The sequence below is a fragment of the Acanthopagrus latus genome, chromosome 8 (assembly GCF_904848185.1).
Source record: "Acanthopagrus latus isolate v.2019 chromosome 8, fAcaLat1.1, whole genome shotgun sequence".
NCBI classification, from domain to species: Eukaryota; Metazoa; Chordata; class Actinopteri; order Spariformes; family Sparidae; genus Acanthopagrus; species Acanthopagrus latus.
In genome coordinates this window covers 4268039-4290261 of record NC_051046.1, presented here as the reverse complement: position 1 = coordinate 4290261, position 22223 = coordinate 4268039, and the positions used below count along the sequence as shown (strand labels likewise).

Here is a 22223-nt window from a genome sequence, read left to right as displayed (position 1 = left end):
ATATCTGTCCATGTCACAGTATAAAAACAGCGCTACAATCAGAATGTCTGCTACAGTCATTCCTAGTGCGATGGACGTGTTACATGGAGATACGCTGAGAAAGCAGCCGTCGGTTTGTAACTGTTGACTTGAGGGTGGGAAGGCCACTCCGCATCACAGAGGGGGAAATTAGGAGCAGGTTCCCAGATGCATTAAAGTATAATGAAAGCAGCTACTGTTAGTCCAGAAGCAAACAGTGAGAGGAGGAGGAGGAGGGCGGGTTGAGTAGAGACGACATGAAAGGACAGAGAATTAGAGCATACGGGGAAACGTGAGAGAATGTAAGTCAGCCGGAGAAAGTTAAGGACAGGCATCAGCAGGAGACGGAGAGTAAGACGTCTTTCAGGTCGAGCGCAGGAAAGAGCTGCTGAGAAGTAGGAAAGACCTCCAACACACAGATGGTTTCGCTACCCGACACCAAGAACAGCAGCCTTAAAACCCAATCACACCAGGGTAAAAAAAAAAAAAAAAAAAAAAAAAGTTTGGGGGCTCTGGGGACCAGGGAGACGGGCAGGGCAGGAGAGGAGCAGAGCAGGATGGACTCGGGAAGCGGCAGGCAGGGTCTCACACATACACACCCTCAGGGTTGAGACTGGACACGAGAGGGTTTTGCAGGTTGCGTGGATGTCCCAGGAACTGTTTGGCGGTGGGGCGAGGCGGCGATTCCAGTGAAGTTAGGCTGTGGCCTGACGGAGATAAAGCACAGAGAAGACGTTTGATTGTAGCGTGATTTAGTATTACACCTTCTGCTGCTGTGGAGGAAGCTGCATATAATCTGATCTACTTCCTCCGGCGTTGTCACTCAGTGGTTAAATTGCATTATGGGTAATACAAGGCACCAGGTACCGAAATGAAAAAAGGATGTGAGGAATAAAAAAAGCCGTTATCTTTGGTTCTGCTAAATTAATTAGGATTACTTGTTTTTAAACTTGTTATTCAAAAGCTGAAACCCATATTACCCACAATGCAACTTAGCCACTGAGCAACACCACTAGAGGCGATTTGTGAGATTATTTCTCTGGAGCCACATAAGACTTTATACTCCTTTTTTTTCCACGTATGCAGCAGTAACTCCCCAAGACCTGTAAACAGACTTTGTTGTGTAAAATTGGTGGAGTTGTGATACTGATTCCACTGTAAGAACCCCTGAAACATAATATTTCCATCCTGTCTGTACTTGTTGGTCATTATTCATAACGTGGTTGATTTGCAGTCCAATAATACTAATAATGCAATCACTCATTTCTTCCTGAGCTCTTAGTGACCACAAAAAACATAAACAAGCACATCAGAAGCATTAAAGTGCCACATAAACGGCTGTCATTCCCTCGAGTTTGATTTCCCCATGTGGGTCCTGATGATACAGGATGAGTCAGTCTGTATCACTTTACATTATGCCCTCTAGGTTCCTCTGTAAAAAGTCAGTGTGAACACGAACTGGACCAGAACTAAAATGCGACCATGTATTATTTGTTTCACCTCAGACCAAATGAACCTCTAACCACCATGTTTACCAGGCTGGGTGTGAGTGTAAATATATATTTATTTTTGCCTCCATTACCTCCATTACTGTATCCCTCCTGCAGGAGATGTGCCAGCTCTAACTGCTCCAGTTGCTCCTGAAGCTCTGTGCGTGAGTGGGTGTGCGCTGGCAGGACACCTGTCTGTTGTATAAACTGCTGCAGGTTACACTGCCTCAGCTCCTTGTTCAACTCCTCCAGCTCCTCCTGTTTGGCCTGAGACGGAAAAAACAAACAAAAAAAACAAGGATCAGCGAGGAGAACAAAAGGACGATTTATAGCAAAGACCTGTCACCGCTGACTCACTGAACGCTGACACCTCATCTATCTGTCAACCAATCAAAGCAATGGGATAAGCCAAACTGTTCATTGGAAGATACAGTTCTCTTCTGCATGATTACAATGACAGTGGTCACGATAACACACCAGGAGCAGCTTTTATACCTGTGTTTATAAAGGGAGGACGGCTGTATTTTGCTTTCAGGTCACATTATCGTTACTGTAAGTGTCATGCATCTTTTCACCATAAGGGGGCAGCAGAGTCTAAAAGTCCAGTCTCAAGTCACTGATGGACACCATCACACATCAGCCATCGTCAGACCATTCAGCTCCAATGAATCATCACAGCTATCACGAGCATTTGTCCAACTCCATCAGATTCCAGCAGCCTAACTCATACTTCTCCAGGGCTTTCGTAACTGACCACATGTCGCGGGGGGAAAGATATTTATTAGCTGTAATTATTGGAAGACCTATAGTTCAGAGATCCACCATCGAGACAGCAGCATCACCTTTGCGCCCACAGATTAAACGGTGATGCGCACAGACAAGCCAGTCAATTAGTCTTAATCGACTTTCCATTTGTGCTTAATCAATGCGTCTGCACACAGCACAGGAAGCAGCAGCGGTATGCTACAGTCCACCAACCCCACCAAGTGTGTGTGTATACGTGTAATAGATGTTGGGCTGAGGCAGCCTGCTGAGGCGGTTCACACCTGCAGGTCTGCCTCCATTAGCTTAATTACAGGAGCACTGTGCTCATCAGCACCAACACTTAAACACTCGGCTGGCAGCCGCTCTGATCAGCTGGCGGGTGACTGAACCTGCCAGACACACACACCTTTACATTACTGTTGATTTAGCTTTATGATACTGTATCATGTTACCGATGTTAACATGTCATTAACAGGAAATAAAAGCAGGCGATAAAAGCCTGAGTGGCACGACGCCTCTGCAGTTACTTTTGGATTATAAACTCCTGCAGTGCATGTTTTAACATGACGGTACGTAATAAACCAACATGTTATACAACCTCTGTCTTGCAGCAGGATGCTAAAGAAAAGATACTAAAATTGATCATGACTCGGTTTCATTAATTGGGCGCTAAATCTGTTGAGTTCTTCCGCATTGTCACACATATCCCCATAAGGATGACTGCACATGACTCAAATGAGCTGTTTTTAATTAGTTTTTCAGCCAGTTAGCTTGAAGTTTGCTTGGCTTGAGGCCCGGTGGACTGGGAACGAGATTCAACAGTCTTTCAGTCCGGATGGTCTTTACTGAAGAAAACACGGAAACACTAGACTACAAATCTTTTCTGGGTGCTCTATATCCTGGGAAAGAAAAAAAACCACTATCTTACATACTACAGTGTAAGAGGAATTTAATTTCCTGCACTTCAATGGCTGGAACTAGTTTCAATGAGCTCCACGAAAACATCCACCTGATACCGGAGTCCTGGGTTTCATGTGAATTATTGGGAGGAAACTCGAGTTTCACTTAAAAGTGGGTTAGGCTTTTATTGACAGAGCCGTGTCTATGACAACCACCAAGAGTAAACAAGCAGTGACACCACAAACTGTGATAGGTTGAGGCTAATTCAGTCCAAAGAAAGGAGCTTTTGTTCTACAAATCAATCGTCTTTAATCTCTTTTTTAAATCACACACAAGGGTACAAAAATATGTAGATACTGGCAATGTGATATAAACACCATTAGTAACCATGTGTTCAGAGCATGCATACAAGATGACACCTGCCGAACCAGTTCAGCTAGACTGTAAATAGATCTTCAGGCAATAAAACACTTCATAGAAGATAGGATGCGAGTATACAGACCACAATAAATCATGTCTCCTTTTTGTTCATTACTCTTTTTGCTTTTTATGAGTGTCTCTGCACTGTTGTTGTGTCTGCTGCAGTGTGCAGGTAGGAGAGGGATACAGCTTTACAGCTTTGCTAGAGGAGAGTCTGTGCTACAACCCTCAAACGACCACACGCAGGCCGTATTTACAGCCCTTTCTCCAGAACCTTGACCTCTCTCCTTACCTGCAGCAGAGACTCTGCCTTCCCCAGAGCCTTGTCAGTCTCAGAAAGCTGCTCCTCCAGATCTTTTGCGAGATTCTCCCGGCTATGAAGCTCTGACTTCACAACGTCGAGGGACTCCTCAGGCCTGTTAGCTTTCCCCTCCGCCTGGCTTTCCCTCTGGATCTCTTGCTCCAGCTGAGCAGAGCGAACAGAGAACTCGTGGAGCCGCCGTCCACAGTCATCTAGCTTGGTGAGGAGCTCCCCCAGCTTCCTCCTCATTCCTCGCTCCTTTTCCACCTCTGCCTGAAGCTCCTCCTCCCAGTAATGCTCGTGAGCAAGCTCGGCCTGGTTCCTGCGCATCGCTTGCTCCAGAGCGTCCAATTCTTCTTGCAAGCGGGCGTCAGAGACTGGTGAAGGACACGGAGATGGGTAGGAATGCTCCCAGGTGTGTGACTCCCTCTCTAGGGTTTCTAGCTGGGACTCGAAAGCCCTCAGCCTCTCCTGTTGCTGAAGAACCTTCCTAAAGACCTCCTCTTTGGATGGGCCTATTGGTGGTGAGGGAGAGGGTGATGGCACATGACTGGAAACAGGGCTAGGAGATGGGGAGGGGGAGGCTCTTTGCTCTGGTGAGTCCCGAGGAGATTTCTTAAACTGTTTGGCTTTGGTTCTAGGAGAGGTGGATGGTCCCAGGTTAAACGTAAGTGCTTTCTTAGGCTGGCTGCGTTTTGAAGGCTCAGGCTCAGGATGCTTGGGTAGTGGGAGGGGAGAAGGTCTGTCTTGTTTAGAGCTGGGCCCGTCGCTGCTGCTGGGGCCAGTGCGGCGCAGGAAGAACTGAACTTCACTGCCATGTTGGCCTAGCTTAGCCAGAGACTCCAGAGGCTTCTCTGTGGCCAACAGCTGCCTCTCTGTGTCCCTAAGACGCTGGATCAGAACATACCGGCCTGTCTGACCTGGAGACAGAGAGAGACAGACAGTGAGGACAGAGAAATGTATCAACAAACTCAAAAAACAACACCTAAAACACCACTGGGTAAAACTGAGGAAGCTGCGCAACTCTTGGTTTTTATAAAAAGCACAATATAAATCAGTAAATGTGTTCGTAAGTTACTTGAGGAAGACCTTTCTTCTCCTTCAGTGTACTTAAAGCAGTTTGACTGACTCCTCCCACTGCTTCTACGCAAGTAACGCTAAGTGAACAAATGACATCAAACACACTGTGATGCCGCTGATACCTCTAAATCTCTGCCTCTGAGGATTGGAATAAAAAGGCTGCTGCATAAGACTCGCACATCATGTAAAAAATGTTCAAATAAACTGAAGTTTCCACAAGGACCTTGAAATTAGGACAAACCCTCCCTAATGACTTGGCAGGCAGCTCACTCATGGAAGAAGGAGAGTGCTAAATCTGGAGTTATGTTGTTCGACGCTGTTCCAGCGTACGGCTTGAATGAAGCCGGAGGACTCAGGGGCCGAGAGACGGCTCAAATCCGTCTCATACCCAGAAAATCCAGTGAAGTGTTTGATTTGGGTCAGCGAAGAATGAAAAGGTGAGTGCAGAAGCAAACTGCTGCAACCCAAGCATAGTATTGTCGTCAACAAACTCTCTGCAGAGCTGTTATCTAATCACTTAAGGCCATTAGATTAGCTGTCAAGCATACAAACATGGTGCCAACTAACAACAGCTTAGAGAGCCTGTATTGCAACATGATGACACAATGATTTCACTGCATTCAAGAGTTCAGGATACTCACCAATGGCCTGAGCCAGAGCAATGACGACGTCTTGGCAGGACGTCTCCTCGGACAGCCCGCACACAACGCGCACCACTCCGTCCACCCACACTTTGAGCTCCATCTGACACCAGGAGGGACGGTGCGAACAGCAAGACGGTTTTTAACACAGATCGGCTTCGGTTGACTCAGCTCAAAACTGCATGGCACTGAATCTGAAAGACAAGAAGAGAGGCACATTTTAGAGGTGTGAGAACTACAAACGTCCAGTTGTAAGAGCACACAGCGAGCTCGTGTCATAAAGGCTTCACTGAGTTGTGCATCATGATGTAATCTTAAAACAACATATGACACAACATGTTGCTAGCCAAAACAAAACGCAGTGGAAGCTGCTAAATACAATGCGTCCTTTCTAGTTAGTCATTTTGTTGAAACGCCAGTTTGTACACCAAACAGCACTGACGTCAAACATGTGCCGTGTTGAGTAAGAGCATCATTGAATTGTAAATATCAACACCAGCAGCCGAGGGGTACAGCAGCGTAACATTTTGTTAAGTTCCTAGTGGTTAGTTAAGAGCCCCGGCAGTATCTCCCGGACCTGGGAGCATAAATGCCAATCTGTAACCCAATTAAACGCTCTGCTGCCCTCCTTCAAAGCCGTTATGATAGCTTACTGCCGAGAGGAACGGACAGGGAAAGTGGAGCAACTCAAGTGTGTCTATGTTTGGGAGAGGGTGTTTGCGCGGGTAGAAAATACATAGAAACATGGCAGGAGAGACAGAACAAGTGAGTGTGTCTGTATGTGTGTGTGTGTGTGCTTTCGCAACTTAGTTTGATCCTCCTCAGCAGGACCAGAACTGGGTCTCATCAGACTTCAGAGAGCAGATCAGCAGGTAGCCTAACGCGCGTCTGGGCAGCGGGTTTAACCTAAATGAATATCGCTCTCGTTCAGTCCTCGCTCTGCCTGTCTGTACTTTTACTGCTAAGCTTCAAAACAAGGTAATAAAATACCGCAGTGCTCATAAAAAGTGAAACGCCTCGGGCCGTGGTAGGATTATCTATAGAACTTGGCACAGTAAATGAAACTTTGTAGACTAGGTGGGTAAAAAAGACAACTCCTCACCCAAAGTCAGACAGATGGTGTTCTCTTTCTGTCTGTCTCTCTGGCTCCCAATGGGAGGTGTTCAATACTGAGCCCCACCATTATCTCGCCCCTCATTCAGTGCCTGGCTCTGCTCCACTGGCTGCCTATAGGGAGCTGCTTTGGAGGAATGCACTGACTTCATCTGCCAGCCGGAAGAATTCCTGCCTTTCTTAACAAAGCCCTCACCCCACCACCATCATCCTCCTCCTCCTCCTCCTCCTCCTCTGCTGCTGCTGCTGACCTGACTGCCCTGCACCACCATTACTTCTCCGCTGTTTGGACACCAAACACCAACTCTGCTGGGGAGCAACAGCCTATCTGATGTGGCAACAACATCACACAGAACAGCTCAACATGACGCACCACATACAGAGGGAGTGACGGCACGGCTCGGGGATTGAACTCTGCAGCACGAGATCACAGGAAACAAGCGGGAGATAGAGACGGATGATCACATGTGGTAGAAATTCCTTCGAGCCGTAGGAGCGAGGTGATTTCATCTCGAAAGAAACTTGATATGAAAAGGGAGTGCTTTCCAAATCAAACACCACTACATTTCAACACAGCGGAGATGTCAATATTTTCCTACGAGGACAGAATGTGCTGTGTTGCAATACATAATTAGGGGTGAGTCAAAGAATGATAATCATTTTGGTGAGGAGGAAGAAAGATTTTTAAAACTTGTTGTTTTTAAAACGTGTGTAGTGCAATGCCACCTTACAGGTCAAACGTTCCTCTAATCGAGGGCACCGTCATAACTTGGAGTCACTGTTTACGGAGCTCAAACAGAGGCTGAACTCTTCACATTTTTTGTCAAATACACGCTTGCATGTTTAGGTAAATTAGTCTCTACCTGCATAGAGTTAACACAATTTTCACGCCAAGAAACAGCAGACAGTACCTAAAGGAAATGTTTCTATATCTGTCTGGGATTTCTATGTACCGTAACAATCTCATTAAATGAGAACACAAAACACACAAACATCTCCCAGCTAAGAATGTCACTCTCCCATGATGCTTAGTTCTTGTCCCTCCTGGCTGCTGAAATGTGATAATCTGCACTAACAGGAAACAAACAGGCCTGCAAGTCTCAGGTTGCTGTCTATTCTCTTTGTCGCAAGCACAACAACACCAAGAACCAGACATCCGCCTGCCTGACCCAGCTCCTTTTCCCAGCACAGCTTAGGAGTCCTGTGTCAGTTCTCACAGAGGTACAGATAGAGGAGAGGCACCTGTATGCATACCATCAACGTCACCTCCGGAGAACAGAAATGACAGGGGCTGAAATAATGTTCACAGTGAAGCAGAAGACGAACCGTCAGTAAACATATTTGCTATCCAAAATGGAGAGTGACTTAAGAGTCAAAATGCAAATTCTGTCGACAGAGACTGCTTAGAAAGTGTTCAGATTCACGATGAGGAGATCCAAGTCACGCAAGTTTCTAACATGACAGCCACTCACACCTCCCAACCACACCCTTTAACCTCAGGTCACCCCAACCCCCCCCCAAAAAAAGAGAAAAACACATTCCAACTCCCACCTTTACTTTCACCCCGGCCCAACCCACCGACCCATCACATCACAGTTTCAACTGAAACTCTGAGCTTCTTCACCGTAAATCATTTAGTCAAAAAAAATGTCCATAAATTACTTAAAAATGCTCGGCCAGGCTCAAAGTGACGTCTTTAAATGACTTTTTTTTGTCAAAACAACAGACCAAAAACCTAAAAACTCATCATTTACCATCATAAATGACAAAGAAAAGCAGCAAATCTGCCCATGTAAGAAGCTGGAACCTGTGATGTTTTGAGATTCTTGCTTTAAAACTGACTGAAATTAATCATCAATTAACGAAATAATTGGTGATTTTCAATCGATCAATCAAACAACTGTTGCAGCTCTACTCCAGCATGTCGCATGTTTTTCTCAAAGGAAGGGAATTAAAGGAAACGCACCATTGCTTTGGACGCAATCACCAAACTGAAGCGATCAAATATTTTCCCACATCCACAAAATAAAAAGAATTACCTGATCCTAACTTGAATAAAGAAAAACAGACGAGTCATACTGTATGATGAAAGGCAGAGAAAGAGAGACAGTGAGGAGAACCGACAGTGTACAAATGAGAAAGAGAAAGAATAAATGTGGAAAATAATAAATCTGACAGGTAGACAGATAAAAGAGGGCAAAGAGTGGTGGAAAAAAAAAAAATCAGAGATTGGAGCCGTGTGCCGTTCCCTCTCTCCCCCTCTCATCATCACCACTCACCGATCCAGCTCACCCGCTTTGCGTCTTTCATCACCCTGTCTGTACCTCTGTCTGTCTCTCTTCAATGACAGCCTCCTGGCTCCTCTGTGATTTTGGCTCAAGGCAGAAGTGGTTAGCATCACAGCCCTGCAGACACACGGTGGGGCATGATTCGGCTCGTCTGTGCGCCACTCTCTGTGAGCAACAGTGTCAGGCTGTGAACTGACGGGCCCTTCTGGACAAGCTGGGCACAGAGGAGTGTCCGTTTACCAAGAACACAGCTGTTTACTTGAAGCAAATGACAGCTTGAGAATGAACATCTGCAGGTTTAGAGTTTTTTTCTTTCACCAACTGTGGGATATGACTCAATTTCTTTTATAATTTCGACATAAACCCCTAACATCTGGCTCTGACAGGAATCTAGTGGGAGAAGCCCCCCTCTCTGCTCATTCGTGTCCAAAAAATATGTGCAAAGCATGAACAAACACTGATATGCTTAAGACAAAAACACACACACACAGGCACAAACACACAAGTATTTGTTTAGATGGACAGACACACCCTTAACCCCTCAGTTTCCTGTGCAAAAGGTTAGAACAATGTATTTCTGTTAGTCACGAGCAGTATTGGGAAATACTGGAGGGAGAGCGTATCAAAAAAATTCCAAAGAAGGTTATTAATGTACTTTAGCTTCTCCACACCTGGGCCCTGAGGCTACATGTAGCTTCACTGGGTGTGTGAAGCCTCGGTATGCGTGCGCGTGCCGGAAGTACAGAACACTCTGTGCTACTGCAATGGTCAAGGGTTTTTGTTGTATGCCTTCATGTACAAGCTTGCTGCGTATTTGCAAAGCTGACGTGCCATTCAGGCCTATCTTTATGAGGGGTTCCTCCCGCTCAGAGTGATTACCGAGCTATCTCTGTAGCAACAGAAGTCCAAGGAACAATGGCAAGAGGTAAAGGGAGGTGAGCGTACATGACACACTGCTTCAGATCTGGGCCACAGAAACACACAAAAAACAAACAGCACAAGTGTGGACAAACAGTTATCCCTATCAGCATCGACAGAGTAAAACAGAACCCAGTCCCACGCCGGTTAAAGTGTACATAATAGGTCAGACGTCGATGCTGGAGGACAATGAACAGTGCTGGGAGACGCTGTGCCCTCCTGTGCCACTCCGGTCCAGGTTGGCAGCGACACACAAACACTCAAAGAGCCAGTTGCACGCTGGCACCGAGCAGCCTGGTCTCATCTGCACTGCAGAGACACTATTGTTGTTCTGGTTCCACACTCAGCAGACAGTGTTGCCTCTTTTGTGGCCCCTGGCATCGCTGGCTCGTCTGTCTCGCCTCGCCAGCTTTTAGCGCCATTCTGCTGCGTCCACATGTTAAACCACTGATAAAACTAATTAAAAAAAACGGGGAGAACAGATACTTTCTTCTGTTCGTCCCTCGCCTCCTGTTTTGCATTCTCTATTCCTCCTTCCCACGTCTTCGTCATACAGTGTTTCAGTCGACCCAGTAAGCGCAGTTTATGTGCTTAAAGACCGATGAGAGCAAAAGCAAACAGAATAGTCCACAACATGCTCGGAGTTGAGAAGAGGCACAATAATTATTCCTGATGGTAGAAAATTATCCTTTTGCTTCTGTAATTAGAACTGGTTCTCTGTGGAGTTCTTGTGATGAATCATGTGGGTACAGAAAAATCTACTGTCTGACGTCTGCCGTGCAGTCGGGAATATTTTTTAAATGCATACAAACAAACAACAGAGTTCTATACTAAGACTACGCGACGGCTTAAATTTGGACAGAAGTATCCAGGTGGTGCTGGAAGCAACCAACTGGGTGAAAAAAACAAAAACATCATCATCATTATTAAGCATGAGCAAGCTTTTGCAGTCACAGCCCCTGGGCTTAGGAAAGCTTTCCTTCATAACACTTTCATGAACAACTGGCTTTTTAAAAATTGTCTCTTTGCTGCCTTTTTTTCCCCCATTTTCTCTTTTTTCCTTTGTTTTGATTTCTTTTTTTTATTTTTTTTAATTTCAATTTGCATCTCATTTCGCCCCCAAAGTGTTGCTCAACTCTTCAACATCTCATTGCAAAAGATCAGAAGTCTTTTTCTAAAAGTAAAAGTTGCTTCGAGGACTGAACCTCGCTAATCCCTGTAAAATAACATGCGCCCGAGATAGGACCAACGTAGTCCTCGGGCAAATACTGCAGATATTTGGCGAGACGGTTTACGTTTCACAACAACACCGACAGGCCGAGCCCAGCCTTATGCGTTTACCTGCCATGATTGTATCCCCGATAAACAAATCATCTTCTGCATCAGTCATGAAGAAAGTGAGGCCGTCCTGATGCTCCAGGGGCCATCAATAACTCCCAAAGCACCATAACACTCATGTACAGGCCTTGATATGCAGCGCTCCAGTGCCTGCGGTCAGAGAGCAGGGAGTGGTCTGCTGGGCATGTTAGGAATGAGTTCCAAGATCTGAGGGCGAATTCTATTGGGCGAATTAAAACATAATAACTTTCCAGTGTGGACACACCTCTCTCGCAGGAGATAACTGTCTTTTTATAGCATGTGACAAGGCGGTAAAATGTAGGAGAAAAACAATAGAGTCGCAGCTGGATGGCTTATTTTGTCTGGGAAAAACATCAAATAGCAGTCTATTCTCTTGGTGGTACGAGTGCCTCTTCTGAAGCTCTACTTGTGGAAAAACTGGGTTATGTGTGTTTTTGCCAACCTAACATTTAATTTGCATGCAGGAATTAGTGTATCCATGTGTGTAAAACTGTGTGTTTTACTATGACAGTAAATGTGTTGCTCCTACTTCCCTCACAGTACAAGGCCGGGCTGCAGCAGGCTCTCCAGACACGCAGCTTGTTAATTAGACTGAACGGTTGCCTGGTTCCCCCGCTAACGGAGCTTCACCGACGCTTCGACACACCTGATGAATAATGCATTTTTTCACAGCACATTAATTTAGCAAATATTTCTCGGAACAAAATCCAAGCGCTTGTGACCCGACCGACTCTTTGAAAATGTCCCCCCGTCCGCCTGTGTCTCTCCTCTATTGACATGCTAATGACTCAGCGCAAAAGGAATCAGAAACCGCACTAATAAGCTTTAGTCGTCATACTCGCATACAGGGGATCTGTCGCTGCAGCCTTCAGCCTTCTCCATTATAATGATTGGCTTGTCCGAGTGTGAAATACCAGCGAGAGTGGATTAGCGGTTCATTTATACAGGGGACACCTTTGCCTCTAAATCAAGGGCAAATATGGACAGCGGTGTCTCGTATTTACATATGCAGACTCGTTAGTAAAAAAAAAGGCCGCAAGCTCACATCCCTGATCAGCTGGACAAATGGGGATATTCAACATGTTTAGCCACTAAACATACGAGCTGTGTAACCGCTGTGCGTGCAGCTGATGAGTGAGGAGGGTTTAAAGGTTATAGACGATTACTCCAGCTGATCTGAAGCAGGCCTCGACGTGGACATTCAGCGTCTGCCCATCACCTGTGGCTGTCACTACCACTACAGTCACACTGTGTAAAACAGCACTTAGTGTGAAATCCCAGTCATCATGAATTACCAACAGCACTCACACAGACAGACGGTAACCCGGCCTGAACCACAAGAGAGCAAGGAAAGAAGGTGAGAGAGAGGGAATCATTATTTAATGTAAATTTCATGAAAATGCTTAGAGAGCAGGTTTTTTTTGGTTTTGAAAGATACTCCAACACACTTTTGAATCTCAATGAAAGGCACTAAGGCGCAGCCCCATACGGATGTGGCCACAACAGTTTACACAACCCTCGCCACAATAAAACACTACTACATTATTCATCTCGGCGAGTGAAAGACTTACTCATACCTGCTTTGGCAGGAGTCATTCACTTGTTCTCTTCAAGCCCGGAAACTGAGAGGAGGCGAGTACATTAGCGACCAGGAATTTGTTTGCGCTGACTCATGGATCCGCCCACAGAGCCAGCAGCTAATGGTGAGAATGATAATGCAGGTTTACACCGAGCCGTGGAGAAGGCGGGCAGAGCTGAGAGCTCAGCTCAGGATGAGTGGTTTGGCCGCTTGCAGGCTGAGCCCTGCAAGCACAGGGGTTTGTATTGTTGGGCGAGCCAGGGAAGAAGGCTCTCAGACTGCTGATGGGCACCCATGTGAAATTATATACTGCCGACCTGACTCAGCAAAGCTTGCCAGGGAAGGAGGACAACGCTTTGTTCCCAGCCAAACTCATACACAGCACACACAGATACACACAAACTCAAAAACACATACACATATATATGGTCATATAGACTTTCAGTTATCACATGGCCAAAATAACATGTTACATATAGCTGAAAAGACAGACGGCAGACAGGCTGTCTCACACTAAATGATAATGCAAAACTTAAAGCAGCATGCAACTGTAAAAGTGAACCCACTAATTTAAAAGGATGCAATTTTACACAGTGCATGAGTGGAAAATTAGTAGTCTAAAAATTGGCTAAAAAAACGCTATTTATAGGAGTTTTTTGCACGTGCACATGCTTCACTCTCACTTCCTGCGTGCATGCATGCATGCCTCCGTCACTGAGGAGTCAGTAATGCCGCAGCCTTCAGTGTCACAGGTTTGAAGCTGAACTCATTAGTAATTTAAAGGTCGCTTCCATGTCTGCTCATATCAATTATTCACTCTACTTTTTTGTTTCTTTTTTTTTTTTTTTGCCACCTGCCATTCTCGAAGCACGATCCGAAATAAAGCCTTCAATTATAGATAAGAAAACGTCAATTGCTAAATCGAAGCAACTGTGCGTAATTTAATTCAGAGACTTGGAAAATCATTCAACAGAAGAGGATATTCTGTGAGTGACTAAGATTGGCAGTGGTTTTTCATCACGCTTTAATTCCATGCAAAATGTGATGCAACATACACTTGCCAGTCCTTATCTGAGCTGAAGGGAATATTGCCATTCGCATGCCTTAGGAAACAAATATCAGTGTGATGCTCAAAGCCACGGATCTATGTAATCTCACCGCTCAGTCTGTCACATCATGAGCTGCAGTGATGTGCAAGACTTAAGTTCAGTCGACGGTAAGGCAGTTATCAATCCAAGGCAGACCAGGTGCACATTCTTGTGCAGGGTTGGAACGGTAATATTACAACATAAATATATGACTCCAACATAAAGAAAACACGGACCTGTCTGCTGAATGAATGTTTTCACAGATGAAAGTGAAGAATTCCTGCCCAGTTTCCTCCCAAGACATCAATCCGGGGTCACGGACGTTACACGGGCAGTTCACAAACTACTACTATGACTAACGCGATCCATTCGCCGCTGGTTTCGATTAGATCCAACTTTGAAACTGAAAGCACGAGTTCCCGACTCTGACGTTCTTGTAACATCTGGCAGGACGTTTGAGGGAAGTTTCATCGATGAAGGAGGGTCTGCTATGCAAAAACATCTTTTCTCGCACTATCCCAATATTTACCTTGGGAGTTCCAACATACCTGCCCCTTGGAGAGAGGGAGACAGGTAAACACTGTCATAGAGTCACCATGTGTGTGTGTGTAGACCTTCAGGTAACCTATCACAGCAGGTCCATGTGAAATCCTGTTACAGACAGATAAGATATTGTCCTCCAGTATCGTAAAGGAGGTGATTCATTACACAAAAATGCTGCTCGAAGTCACAAGTACTGTGGAATGTACAACAAACTATAAACAATGTTTTGACTTTGGTTACTTATGAAGCTTTTGTTTTGTGAACACACTTCCCATCTAATCATCAAACCACACTGCTGTAGGTAATGTTTCATAGTCAAATACTAAATAAACAACTTTGTGAGAGATCGGAGCCGAACTAGAGGTTTAGAAACAACTCTCAGACATACGGATGAAAGAAACAAAAGATATCACAAAACAACATTTATAAGAAGGAACAAAGGGACTTCTATCAAAGGCGGTCAGGCAGAGTGCATCTTTCCCCAAAGGCCTCGATGAGACAGATATTTTGTTGTATGTCTTATGCAGATGTCCACCAATATAGAATATATTTATAGCATCAGTGCCAAGGATTGAATCTTGTGGTTTCAGCTGGGGGTGTTTATGCATTAGAAAGATGTTCATGGCTGGATACTGCTTATACTTTTCAGAGAATGATCAGTCTTTTTTATCTACTCTTCAGGAGAATTGTAAAGATTGTGATTTTTAAGGTCGTCTTACCCTCTTATTTGACCAGCAGATCTGAGCTACATGAACAAACTAATCGATGATGTAGCAACTAGACTTTATTTTCCTTGACATTACATCTTTAAAACATTAAAAAATACTGTCACGAGCACCAAGAACTTTGCTTAAACAAAATACTCAAACATTAGCTAACTTTTGAACCAAAAAAACCCAGAACCAGACATCTGATCCAAGCCTTAGCAGCTAGATGGATTCTGGTGAGCCTTGGTTATGTCTGTCTCACACAAGTTTGAGGGTCTACACCCGGCTCTGAACGTTCCCATTTAAAATAGTAAAGGGGGAAATCTGTTTGTGTTGCATGTGGACCACAAGGCTTAGGTTGGGCCTCTCAGTCAGCCTGATTTATAGTCTGATGGGGAGGTGTCACACACGACTCTCTCCCTGTCATTACTCCTGAGGAGGAGCAACCATCACGCCTATCACGGCAGTGGGGGGGAAGGATGTGTGGACAGTCAAGATGAGTAAGGAAAAGACAGGAGGGCAGGGTGCAGATTTACGGCTGATTCCCAGTATCCTAGGAGCACCTTTGGGACGAAGACGGTATATCTGCCCGAGTTGCATCTTTCTCTTCCAGAAAGCTGCTGTTCACCCCCTCTGACTCAAGATCCCCGTGGAGATCTTTGGCATGGATACACATATGCATATACACACAGCTTAACACCGACAAAGCAGCTATTGTTCAGTTTATATATGAGAGATAAGTCAGCTACCCGAGGGAACGACAAAGAGAGAGGGAGGGGGAGGAGTTATAAAGGCGAGGCTGGACAAGACAGCACAAAGCCAAACGTTTGTTAAAAGGGGGAATATTCAACTGCAGGCCGACAGATACAGAAACCAAGTCTGAGGTATTTTAACAAGAAACTGACCAAACAGAAACTAGTGTTGGTTTAGTGGAGATGATGACTGAGGCCTTTCGCGGAGGACGTGTTTCAATATCTGGATAACTTTAAATCCTGGATCTGTCTGTGTTCAACATTTGACGGGGGATCCAAGTTTTTTCCTTCCACCAAGGTACCCAGGCAACTCAGTGAACCTGCGTCTTGGCGCAGAGCCCAGGTCTGAGCCAAACACTGAACCTTAAACCACAGACAAGACAGTAATCTGACACTGAAAATACGACTTGTCGCTTCATCTCTATGGATGAAATAATGTCCGCTCTGGGTGCTTTGACACAGATTGATCGCGGCTCAAATAATTTTTCTTATCTTGGGTTGTTTGTTTGGAGATATTCCCAGGTGCTTTGGAGACATTTCTCCTTAACGTTCATGCTGTCACATCATGACGTCTTGGATTATTATAACGTTCTGATAAATCCTGATTTTTGCACAGCCCTACTGCATAGGTGTACTTCTGCTCGCCGATGTGTGTTTGTGTTCAGGTGGCTGCCATCTACCCATGAGCAACATTGGCTTGTTTTGCTTCTAATGTGCACGATCGATCACATCTACATTCAATGACAGGTCTACCATCAAGCCTCTCAGCATGAGGGACGAGTCTGTCAAATCCACCTGCCTCTCTCCTGTCCTGACTGCTGATTTAGTATCTCCGGGCCGTGAGGCAGACATTTTCCGTTTCTTGCTGGCATCTTGACCCCCCTACTGGCCCTGTCCGGGGCCCTCGGCTGAGGCACCATGTTATTTACTGCTCAGAGAGCTCTGTGTGCAGGGAGTCAACACGGCATGGCTGGCTGAGCAAGGGAGCAACCTGCTGCTCATTCTCACACACGCATCCACAGATGCACGCACACACACACGCACACAAGTCATGTGACCATCCCAGGGGGTTGGCAGAGATGTTTACCGCGCTACAATCACTACACCCGGTAGAACTGAGAGCCATGGACGAAGAGACAAACAGACACAGACATCCATAACCCCGGCAACTATAAACTGCCAGTGGTTTCAAACTCAAACGGAACAGGACAGAAAATACGAAGCTTTGGGTTGGATGATGTGACGGAGCAAACACCCATGAAGGCCACGGGAAGTTCATCCTGACAGGACATGACAGCATTCACTCAGGTGAACTTTACAGTCAGCTGGACTCACTTGGAAACATGTCCTCAGGTAGACGAAGCTCGGGAGGAACTTTATCAAAGTCTGTGGGTGGCTTAATCTAACCTCTGACCTGCACGTTGGATGAATGAAGAGTGATTCAAGCTAAAGACATGTATGTCACTCAATGACCTGAAACTATTTCAACTACAATCTGTAAAAAGCTTGAGTGAAAGAAAAAAAAAAGTACACTGGCTTTCAGATGGAAACAAATCGTCCCCTTAGGGAAATGTTTCTCCAACCACCAGCTGGGATCAAAGACTTGTACGCTTGTTTCTGATCAGTCCAGAAATGTCTGCAGTTTTTTACAACACAAAAGATCCAAAAGCAGAACCGCAGTGAAATTCCTTCCTCAAATCCCCTCCTTCCTCTCAGTAATTATAGCCTCCCAGCTGACAAACTACAGGTCTGTGGTGTTTGTCTTCGCCTTCTCGGATACAACAGGTGAAGTACAGCCTGTGTGTGCTGGGCTGGTTGCCAGTCTCTTACTGGTTCTGTTAGCCAAGTACATATTTCCCTTCCTGGTACAACAAACACACTTCGGGAGTCAAGGAAGAACAGTCTTATTTCTTTTTTTCTTTTTAAATGTACTGCCCAGAAAATTTCACAAGAAGGAAGATATTATCTTTGCAACACTGAGAACTTGTAACCTTGTACAACAGGCTGAGTCGAGCATCCTGCACAAGAAAAACACAGTGTTCCCATTTATGAAATCCCTTGAGAAAAGTTTGCCATTGTAAACTTGGTGCGGATGATTTATTTAGAAGACTACAAATGATTTTGATAAATTGAAAACTGGGTTGACTTTGGATTGGATATAGGGGTGTGAGGGGTAGGAATGAGGTAGCAGGGTGTGAGGGATGTGAATGTGATGCAAGGAGGACTGGATCAATCTTTTATCACTGCAGTGTGCTTTCATCCCTAATGGATCCGACATGAGCGGAGCACAGCACTACCTTCCGTCACATTGCACAGGCAGGGGGAAGGACGCACGGAAAGACAGAAGAAGTGGGAGCAAGAGAGGTAGACCGAGCTGCACATGAGAAAGAACGGCAGCGACAGAGGAGAGGGAGAGAGACCGAGAGTGGTTCAAACCACCATCCCAAAAATAATCACAACCCGAAACATGCAAACATATTATTTCACCGTCATGCTGTCACAGCGTTTCCAATTACCGCTGGCCCTGAGTGCATCTGCAGGAGTTGGGAAACACTCTTGATAAGGACGGCGAGAAATTAAGTCACTTCACAGCACGAAGAGCGACTTTGAAAATTCCCATCGAGAATCCCCAGAGATATCTCAGCGTACATGGGTGGACTGCGAGCTGAGTGAGAGTCAGACAAACTGACACAGACGCAGACAGGCAGACAAACAGACAGACAATTCTAGAAGAAGAGGGGAGTCCATCTGTGTATTCGAGCAGCGAAAGAGCAGTAAAAATAACATCGCGGTGAACAAGGCACAACGTCTCTCGGAGGACACTCGCTCTGCTCTCTCCGTGCTGAACAGGCTCATTCATGTGATGGAAAATACGAAATATCGAGGCAGCGAGGGAGATACAAAGGGAAGGAGAGAGAAAAGGAGTGCAAACCAAACAAGGCTGGGAAGAAAGTTGAAAGTTTCATAATGCATTCAGACTGCTGGCAACCACATCATTAGCCTGCTTTACAATAGCTGCTTTAGGTATGATATCTTCTGTGGCTCAAACAGAGGAGACATTTAGCAGAGCACTGTTTTATCATTTCTCTGCACGGTTCGTCAAATAACTGAAGCAAAATGTGATGAACTTTCTGCATTTTTACTTCAACGCCCCCCAAAAATTGTGTAGGCCTAAGCTTTGACCTTGGGTGGAATGCAACACAAGTTGACAAACTTGCGGTCGCAATTTTATAAACTTTGGTATGATTGTAAATATGAGTTTAATGAGAGGAGAGTAGAGGACAGACGGGAAGACGTTAGCACCCACCCTGGCCTCTGAAGGATAGGCAGAAATAACAGTGAGGACGAGGAGGTCAGGACAAGAAACAGGCTTGTCCCCCTCAATAACCAATATCACTGTAAACATATAATTCTAAATAATATAATAATATGCATTCCAACAGTTGTACTAATTAAAGAGTAGCTCCCCCCCTTCGTTACTTCAAAGTGGTTTGTTCCACTGCCTACCAGCCTGGACGGACGTAAGTACAGGTACGAGTGTTTTGGGCCTTAAGTACCTGTTTTGGCCTCCACACACACAGATGGAGATGCTGGTACAACCCTGAAGTTATTCACCTTTCAATTGTCCAGTATAGTTTGACAGTAGTTACCAGCGTTTCCTTTATATACATTTAGAATAACAATACTTTTGGCGTCACATTTGGTTTCCCCTTCAGGAGACGATCTTGAGAAATTGTCCTGGGTATTGTCCTGTTCACAGCACGACGCTCGCAGAACTGCATTCTTTGCACACAGAGCAGAAATGCTGCCTCGCTGGTTTTTACGTCCACAGGTTTAAAAACGATTTGATCACAATGGACGAGCTCCATTTCTGGCGTTTTATCCGTCTTTGGCCTCTTTTCGGTTCAGCCGACGCAACGCAGCCTCCTTCGAATACTAACGCTGATAACTGTGGCAGCGATAGAAGCTTAAAAGCTTCAAAGCATTCGGGTCGGTCCTAGTCCTACTGTTTCCAGGTATTAATTATTCTACGCATAAGTCTCTAAAGGAGCTTGTGGTATGCAGAGTCAGTATCGGCACCTATCACATTCAAATGAGCAAAGGTCAACTGGGACGATTGTGTTTGAACAACGGTTACACCAAGTGCAGGTACACATGGCTGACAGAGGAAGAGGTGCCAACAATTAGGCAGAATATCCAGAACGAGAGACAAAGTGAATATTTTAACGATGGCCCAGTTACAGCAGTGATGTATGCTTGAGTTAGAGTTGTCCACTTGTTGGCTCTTTAGTTTCCTCCTACAACCATCCGTTACGATGACATTATCTCTCTGGAACCAAGTTCACTTCGTTAAGCTCACAAACAGAGATAGCAACATGAGGAATAACTGTGCAACTCCCACAGTCAGTCAGGAGAAAGAATAATCACCTCCCGGAGGGGTTGGTTGGGATGTGTGTGTGTAGGAGGGGGGTTGACCAATCGATGGCCCTGATTGGATCACAAATACAGCCTGCTAATGAGCTCCAAGTTCCACTATCTGACACACACACCATGCTGGGAAATGTTAAATAAGACGCTAGCCATGCATAATGATGAGTCAGTGTTTAAAAAGGCTTAGAGAGGTTTGGTGCACCAGGCTCGCACAGCGTTGGCATTTTGAGATGTGTAGCACGTTAACAGTTAAATGCATAAGAAACATGCAGCGAGTGAACTGAACTCTGCCCGTGCCCTCCATAAATTAATCTTTAATCCTGAAGTGGTAAAAAGGAGCAGCAGCCTGTGTGACAGGGGAACTCACAGCCTGCACTTGTTTCACTTGATCCTACACAGGAGCCGGCTCTCTGACTCACACCAGGATTATTCCAAAACACACAAACAAAACACAAACAAAACATGCAAAAAGTTGAAAAAAAAAAAAACAAACAAAAAAAACAGGAGTGAAGTTTCACCCAAACAGGTTTGAGTTGTTTTGTTTCATTAATGAATACTTGGGTGGAGGGTCTAGAGTCAACAGGTACATGTGAAGACACAGCTCAGCTTCCCTAGGGACATAACACAAGATTCCCATTGTGTCTCTGCCACTCACAACTGAAGGAGAAAAAAAAAAACGCACACACAAGCTCACACTTTCTAATAATAACGGCTCTCCCGACATGCGTGTTGAAACACACAGCACAGCGACAGACGGATCGGCCGACTTCACAGAAACTTCCTCACGCTGACATTTACACAGACAAGGACACATTCGAAACAACCTCTGAATCCTTGACACTCACCAAGTGACAGGATCTTATCCTTCTCCTCGCTGGTGTGATTTCCTCCGCCTGGTTCTGAAATCCTTCACTTCTGACGAGCAGCAGAGCCGGTTGTGCCGCTGGTGTGTGTGTGTGTGTGTGTGTGAGTGTGTGTCTGTATGCGAGGCGGCGAGTGTGCGCTTGTGTGTGATTGAGGAGTGTGCGAGTCCAGAGGAGGTCAGAGGCAGTCAGACGTGGTCATGGAGAGATTTAAAGGATGCCGCGACTTCTCCGCTCTATCTCTGCCGCCTTCTCCTCAGCTTGCTGCCTCAGGAATGCACTTCTCCTGGGTGTCCTCACCACAGCTAAGATCTGACTGCTGGAGTTCTCTCTCTCTCTCTCTCTCTCTCTGTCTACACCCCTCCTCCTTCTCCCTCCCTGTGTCTCTCACCCACACAGAAACACACCCTCCCAGTCACTCCTCTCTCTCTCTCTCTCTCTCTCTCTGCCTCCCCACCCTTTCTTGCTGTGCTGACAGATCAGGTACCTCCCCCTTTTCAGGTAGTTGAAAGCAAGTGTTCAGCTCTGTCGCTCCCTCTCTGTATCAAATTTTCACAAGTTATTTCTCTTTGTGCGCCACATTCCCCAAATGACACAGAGGACGGCCTTGAAGAAAAACTAACAGAGATAAGCACACAGAATACGCTCTTTGCATGCTTGTGTATTTACATACGAGTCTCTACTGTTTGTACGATATATAACCCGAGGCATGAGACATCCTCCCTCTGGCCTCCGGTCACGGGAACAGCTGATTACACAAATGAGGCTGTCAGGTGATTTTCTCTTCCTTTTCCTGGAATGAGGTCATAGTCCAATAGACCAGGTGCAATTGGAGAGACCATGTGTGTGTCTGTGTGTGTGTTTGAGTTAAACAACGCCCTGTGGGAAAATGAGAGAATAAGGCAACCTAAATCTGACCGCTGTAGTCCAGAGAGCAACACATGTACAACACAAAAAGCCCAGTGGA

The 22223-nt window shown here is 45.5% G+C and overlaps 1 protein-coding gene across 3 annotated transcripts in view; it reads right to left on the bottom strand.

The window, feature by feature from the left end:
* rassf7a (Ras association domain family member 7a) overlaps nt 1–22223 on the bottom strand; it is a 37600-nt gene that overhangs the window by 1255 nt on the left and 14122 nt on the right. For 2 of the 3 annotated variants that reach the window (XM_037106419.1, XM_037106421.1), the window contains 4 exons: nt 5616–5809; nt 3886–4814; nt 1601–1775; nt 618–725 (listed from right to left, as the gene is read on the bottom strand). In XM_037106419.1, the coding sequence (XP_036962314.1) occupies nt 618–725; nt 1601–1775; nt 3886–4814; nt 5616–5718 (1315 nt within the window). In that variant the 5' untranslated portion in view covers nt 5719–5809. Of the gene's footprint in view, nt 1–617; nt 726–1600; nt 1776–3885; nt 4815–5615; nt 5810–21238; nt 21609–22223 lie in introns of those variants that run through there. The other variant, XM_037106420.1, reaches the window with a different exon arrangement.